Raw genomic sequence first — 7,435 nt, 5'->3', positions numbered from 1 at the left:
CCCTGGCTCCCGGCTCAGCCGGAGCTCAGCCCCAGGGGCATGCCGGCCGTGAGAGGCGGAAGCCCGCTCCGGGGGAGGGGAGAGCCGGCCGGTCCTCCCTCACAGGGAGCCTCCCCCGCAGGCGGGCGGCGGCGACAGTCTCGGCCTCCCCTCGCGGCTCGGCGGACTGAGGGGCGGCGGCGGCGGCTGCCGGCGAGCCGAGGGCTCCGGCTGTCTGAGGTAGCGGCGGCGGCTTCTTCGGTTCCTCTTCAGCGCGCCCGGTCCGTAAACGCTGGAGAAACTGAAATTCAAACTGCTGAGGCGGCGGCTGCAGCTCCCTCCCCTCCGCCAAGATGGGGCTGAAATGGCCGCGCCAGGGATGCTGGGAGGAGCAGCAGCAAGCCCGCTGCCGCCGCCGCTGCTGCTGACTAAAATGCCGCCGCTGCCGCAGCCGCCGCCAGCGCCGCAGCCGCCGCCGTTCGGTGACGCACTGACGTCGTGACGTCACCGCCCCGCCCCCTCCGGTTTCCTGCAGTTTCCCGTGGAAGCCGGGGGGGGGGGTGGCGGTGGGCGGGGCTAAAGGTTAAAGGGGGTGGTATTTTATTTAAAATATTTTTAAATTTAAGTTTTGTGGTGAAAGTTCAGTAAGAGTTGAAAAACTGAAGACAGTTTTAAATTCTAAACTAGGGAAGCTTACAACCGCGCTAATGAACTGTTTTTATACCGGTTTGTCCGAGACACTGGAAGACTGGAGGTCATGGGCTGTGTCCAATGTTTGGCAAGCTCTTAGAGAAAGAAAGGCGATAGGAGAGGAGATGAGGGGGTCTTAAATGGGATAAGGAGGGATACGGCTAGAGAAATCGAATTACTTAAGAGTTCTTGAAAGTGAACGGTAACCACTATAGTTAAGGAAGTGAAATGTTGAGAGAAACACGATGATTAACCAAGAACAGTTAGCCAGGTTGAATCATAAAAATGATCTTTCAGCCAGAATTCTGTCTCCAACAGTGGCATCAGGGGATGGTAACTTGCCCAGGGTGAAGTCAGTTTATAAAATGATTCGGAGTTACTAATATATTCCCAGTTCTGAATTTGCTGTGATTCCAGGATGGAAGAGTTCATTTAAACTCTTGAGACTGTTTTCTACTTTCAGCACGAAATCAGCTTATATGCTCCATAAATGTAGAACCTAATGTGCTAAATAGTTATCGTTCTTTGTTTTGTTTATTCCAAGACTCTTGGTAGGAGCCAGGGTGTTATGTGGTTTGGATTGGGCCGTGAACAACCATAAAGGTCAGAGAGCACCCTTTCCTGTCCTAGTACAGAGAGCAGCTATGAAAGTACTGATGAATTTATCATCAGGTAGCTACTTTCCAGCAAAAGAAAATGCTAAGGCCATTCTTTTTTTTTTTTTGGTTTTTCTCCGGTACCGGGAACCGAACTCACGACCTTGTGCTTGCCAGGCAGGCGCTTTTTGCCGCTGAGCTAAATCCCCAGCCCCTAAGGCCATTCTTTTAAACAGTGGAGACTCATGACGTACTAGTCTTGATCTAGGTAAAATCTAAGTCTTGATGGAAACAGATTTCGTATCTATTGCAGCTTTAGAAATCACATCAAAACTTAATCAGTAAAATCTTCTACTTAGTTCTCTAATCTTTGAACAATAGAACATTTTTTTTTATCCCAAAAGACGTTTTGAGAATTAAAATTTGCCCTGGATTTTTAGGTCCTTACTTGTGTTTTATTGAGGCGTGTCTTTTAAGCTCAGTAGAAATCATGTCCTTCAAAGCAAACAAGACCACATAACACCCCTATTTCTTAAAGAGCTGGGAGAGGAAAGAAGCAAAATGCAACATTATGCAGGGATGTTACATAAGGGATAGCTAATGGAATGTTTTATTTCTAAATCTGTTACTTCAGTAATTGTTAGAGAAAATTTTCCATCAATAAGTTAAAGCAACTTGTTAAGTCCAATATGAATTTATAAAAGTTTAATTTAATTTAGAATTGATCTACCAGATTGCTAAAAGTGATTATCCACGTTGACCATGAAGCATTTGGAAAAATCAACGTCTTATTGCTTGTAAACCCATTATATTACCTTATTACATAAACGTCTTGATCATTTGTCCTGATACTCTTAAATCACCTATTCAAAGGGGGAAAAGAAGTAATCTGAAAGGCCATTTCTCCTTAAAGAATACGTAATGGATTTATTATGAAATGAAAATAAAGATAAAGCTAATTTAAAAGAAATTAAGAGGTGAGCTAAATTTCTGGTACTGAGGAAGTGAAAGATATAAAAAAAAAACAAAAAACAGTTTAGGGCAAGGAGATAGCTCAGTGGCATAGCACCCCCCTGGCAAGCTCAAGTTTGATTTCCAGTAACAAAAAAAAGTTTATGTTCATAAAATTAAAATATTTCATTAAGATGTTTAGAGATTTCTGTGTTTAAACTGATAAAATAGTCCTCTTAAAAGTAATATTTTCGGGGGCTGGGGATTTAGCTCAGTGGCAAAAGCGCCTGCCTGGCAAGCACAAGGTCGTGAGTTCAGTTCCTGGTACCAGAGAAAAACCAAAAAAAAAAAAAAAAAAAAAAAGTAATATTTTCCAAAGTTAAAAACCCTAGTTTCTTTTGCATATTTGCCCTTAAAAAATGTAAAACTCAGAAAAACTGAGACAGAGAGATCACTTGAGTCCAGGAGTCTCAGGCCAGCCTGGGCAACATAATGAGACCCTGTGTCTTAATAAATGAACACTCTTGGCAAAAGAAAAGTAAAGAATTTTATAAACTGTTACGAAGAATTTATAAGAATTCTGGTTATTATAATGACTGAAATCATTGTACAGAGGACAAATATTATATAACAGTCTCTAATCAACAAAAAAGGTGTATAATTCATACTTGACCCACAAAGAATTAAAAACCTTCAAGTAACTAATTAAAATGATAGTATTGTACCTTTCTTTCAGCTAGAAATTCTGTCTCCAGCAATAGTATCAGGATGCTTACTTGCTCAGGGTGAAGTCAGGTTAAAACAAGATTCAGAGGGGGCTGGGTATTTAGCTCAGCGGCACAGCGCCTGCCTGGCAAGCTCGAGGCCCTGAGTTCGATTCCCAGTATTAGGGAAAAAAAAAAAAAAAAAGATTCAGAGTTATTACCATATTCCCAATTCTGAATTTGCTGTGATTCCAGAATGAAGAATTCATTTAGCTCTTACATGTAAGTACCTTTACTGTGTGTGTGTAAGTTTGTTAATAACTAATGTGGTACCCTAATTTATCGGAACTAGAGCAGTCCCTGGAGACCCAAATCTTATGGCTAGTGCCCTTAATGAGTTATCCTGGCTTCATGCCTGCACCCACGGACCTTACATGGAGGCTTACTATTCCCAGAGCTCCCAAATTGACCATTTCTCCTACATTCTGTATTTCCCTCAGAAACATTAAATTGCAGCTGTGTATGCCATGTACATTTAGAAAAAAACAACATAAGAAGGGGGAGACACTTAAAAAGTAAGGACTATTTTCACTGAAGAAAAAACACTGTTGCAGAAAAATCTTTTGACCATTTGTAAACATCACACTCCTAAGTTCTACTAGGTCATTATCTAACCGTATCAGTATCAGTGAATTATTTCATGGTCGTCAGATCCTGAAATGTGAGCCACAGATCAGCAAGAGCACCTGATGCCCACTTCCATGATTTATGTTATATTTAAAATAACAATGATACATTAATCTAAACATGCAGAAAAAGATAATTTCAGTAGAAATTAACTGTCTAGATTGAGAAAAGTAACCCTTTAGCTTTCTTTATCAAACACTGACATTTACTGTACATTTTCTGGGTATATTAGTAGTTAGGCAATCTGTATCTCCATTATCGGGGTTCGCTGGCTTTTACAAATAGCTTATTTTTTAGCCAGGTGTGGTGGTCCATGCGTGTAATCCCAGTATTCTGAGAGTCTGAGGTACGAGGCTTGCAAGTTTAAGCCTAGCCTGGGTAATTTAGTGACTTACCCAGACTCTGTGTCAAATAAAATTTTAAAAAGGGCTGGGGATGTAATTCAGTGTAAAAGCCATGGACTCAACCCAGTACTCTTCCCCCCTCAAAAGAACTTATTTTTACTTTCTCTTTTTCATCACTAAATTATTAGAAAAATGCAAAATGGAGTTGCTTTCAGGTTCTGAAACGCACTTGTGAGAAATAAATATCAGTTGTCTAAACAAATAGTCTTTGATTTATTATTGTGATTTTCCTGGAGTTCCACTTCTGGAACAATATCTTATTAATAAACCCTTGAAGCAGAGATCATTGTGTAATATTATTCCAAAAGGAAAAATAATCCAATGAGAAAGGAGTGAGGCTAACAAAATTCCATGAATACTTTTATAAAGGAAAACATAATCTGATTGAGATACACAAATTCTTACTTGAGAATGAGATATCTAAGATTTTTGCATTTAATTAAACTTCTACTAGACACACTTAAGATTTGACATTCTGTGAAATGATAGCATGATAGAATAGAATGATAGAATTCTATGAAATGTTCTTTTTTTGGAAGGATGACAGTTTCCTTGATTCCCAAGAACTTTCTAAGTTTAGGCACTTTTGTGGAAGAAAAGGGTGTATTTTGAAGTAATAATAAGTACAGTGTTCTTTTTTTTTGTGTGCCAGGAATTGAACTCAGGACCTTACACTTACCAGGCAGGCACTTATGCCGCTGGGGTATATCCCTGGCCCTCAATGTCCTATTATAGCCTGTTTTATTTCATTATGAAATTTAATGTACAATCTTATGAAACTAAAATATTAGTTCTGTGTCTCTACTATCTAGTTAGTACTTCACTCAATGTAGGGTAATATGAGTAGAAAATCTACTCGTGACTATATGTATTCTCATTTTTTTAATGTTATGTGACCACTGGTGATAAAGAAATTGGAGGGATGAGGAATGAGCACCCATTTTACTGTAAGCTTGTTTTGTGATTGCCAGAAAATCTACTAATTCTTCAGCTTCCCTATTTCTAAAAAGAAATATGGTGGGAATGTAAACTAGCACAGCCAGAGTGGAAATCAGTGTGGAGATTCCTCAGAAAGCTAAAAATAGAAATTCCATTTGACCCAACTATCCCCCTTCTAGGCATCTTTGGAAGAGTTAAAATAATATTACAGGGGTATATGTGTAGCCATGTTTATAGCCATACAATTTATAATAGCTAGATCTTGGAAACAGCAGCTAGGGAAATGTATTTCTATACAATGGAAATCTATATTGCGATAAAGAGATAAATTTGAGGCATTTGTGGGAAAAATGGATGCAATGTAGATCATAAAGTTAAGTGAAATAAGTCAAACACACAAGCTCAAATATTACATAGTTTCTCTTATACAAGACACATAAATAAAGAATAAAATAGAAGAGAGATAAGTACAAAATAAGGAGATTTCAAATACTTCCCCAAACTACAAATTCCATTGCTTTAAAGATATTTCAGTATTAATGCTAATTGGTTTCATTTATACTACTGGTTTATCTTAGTTCATTGAAAAGGAAGATTTGTATTATTATCAGTTCCTTTTTTTGTAAGAATTGTTTTATGTCTTGTACTCTGAGTAACTACTTTGAAAATAATGATACACAGTGTTATTACTATCATTATTCTTTTATTACTTGATTATAAAATTTTGTTTTAGTTTTTCATAAAATAAAAAGATTTTAGAAAGAAAAGATAATATATCGTTTTCAAACTAAAAAGAAGAGAAAAGAAAAAACATTGTAGTGAAAAGGTGTTATACTACCAAAATCACTGAGTGTGTATGGAAAAAAGATAACAGATGTAGCACTGTTTTGACCTTTTTGGAAGACAAGATAGCAACTCTGTGAAACTGTTGACAATATCATCTCCATAGAATTTGCTAACTTAAAAAGATAGTAACTAGATATATGGGGTTTTTTTGAAGAAGGTATATTCTGTCATGGATGATGTAATGATTTATATTCAATGACATATTCTTTGATAAAGTGAAGTGTCACCAGCTATTCTGTCTTGTACATGTGAATTTGGTGTATACACAGGTGTGGTTATATATTGCTTCAAGTGGCACTATACCTCTAATTTTAAGTTGTAACTTTCTCATAAAAGCACATTAAAAGACTTTTCTAATTTCTAGGCTTCTGGGCTATAATTCCTCCTGTATGTTACTATTAGTAGCCTGCAAAGCTTTAAAAAATGAGTGTAGAAATTTGGATAAATTGGATGTAGACATGAAAGATGGTCCAAATGTTGTTGACTGAAAATCTGGAGATCATTCTAATTGGCAGATTGTACTAGTTTTAGCTGGTAGGTGCCAAGGGTTGAAAGACACAGATAGAATTATATCTTAATTCCAAAATGATTAGTCTTTAGCCCATACAAATAAAACAATTTAAGCATTTAAGTTTAAAATATTTGAAATCCTAATTTGAAAACATTCATACTCATTACAAGCTCAACCCTTAATCCATGTTTGCATAATGTTTGGAATGTTACTTAAAATGGCCATATAATGAGCTAATTCTTGGCAAATTAATAATCCCCTACCCCAACCTTAACACCGGAATCTTTAGAAGAGAAGGAAGCCGCTAAATTGAAGACATAGATGAAAAGTTAGCCTTAGTGGCTTTCTAGTGTTGACTATGAAATCTCTAATGAGTATTAGTGACAGTATTATTTTGACACTCATTTTGTGGCAAAATTACCTATTTTTAAGCTAAATTGATTAGATATAAATATATTTTCATCTTCAAATGTTTAGAATTTTTATCTATCCATTTTGTTTCCTGGATTATGATAATAATTTTTTTTCTGCGCATATTGCGTGTTTACTTGACAATTCTAGGTTTTTAGCTTGTATTTCTCTCTGCTTGGTTTTTTGTTGTTGTTATTTGTTATTTTTTTGTTTGTTTTTGTCTTTTTGAGACAGGGTCTCACTATCCAGTTCAAACTGGCCTTGAATTCACTTTGTAGTCCAGGCTGGTCTCCTACTTGCAACAATTCTCCTGCCTCAGCCTCCCGAGTGCTGGGATTATAGGCATGCGCCACCATTATAGAGCTGGGATTATAGGGCTCTCTTTTTGCTTGTTTTATGAGTACTCATTCAATTCAGTTGTTCTACATTCTAAGGGGAAAAAGCCCTCTCCCTAAAATGCATATTTTAAAGAAAGATAAATTATGTGGATGTAGTCCATTCATATTATTTGCAAGTACTTACCACTGGATTTTTTTAAAGCTTCACCACTAAATTCAAAATAATTTTACTTATTAATATTTCATTAGAAATATTTTGTTTTGCTGCTAAAATTCTCATAACAGCATCATGCATATGTCTTGAACACCCAGATCCAAATATAATAAAAAATTAGCTAGGCTTGTTTATTTTTTTTTTTTTTTTTTTTTTGGTTTTTCT

The 7,435-nt window shown here is 37.0% G+C and overlaps 1 protein-coding gene across 1 annotated transcript; it reads left to right on the top strand.

Moving 5' to 3' along the window:
• On the top strand, positions 1-439 carry LOC106149535 (translation initiation factor IF-2-like; the record flags this gene model as incomplete). The annotated part of the gene is given in 1 exon segment (XM_013518635.1): positions 1-439. A coding segment is annotated over 1 exon segment (170 nt), but the record flags the coding sequence as incomplete, so codon positions are not given.
• Between the last annotated feature and the right edge of the window lie 6,996 nt (positions 440-7,435).

This window comes from Chinchilla lanigera, unplaced genomic scaffold (genome assembly GCF_000276665.1).
Source record: "Chinchilla lanigera isolate Chin_1 unplaced genomic scaffold, ChiLan1.0 scaffold00047, whole genome shotgun sequence".
NCBI lineage: Eukaryota > Metazoa > Chordata > Mammalia > Rodentia > Chinchillidae > Chinchilla > Chinchilla lanigera.
The sequence above is the reverse complement of the archived record's forward strand: the minus strand, read 5'-3'. Positions and strand labels throughout refer to the sequence as shown.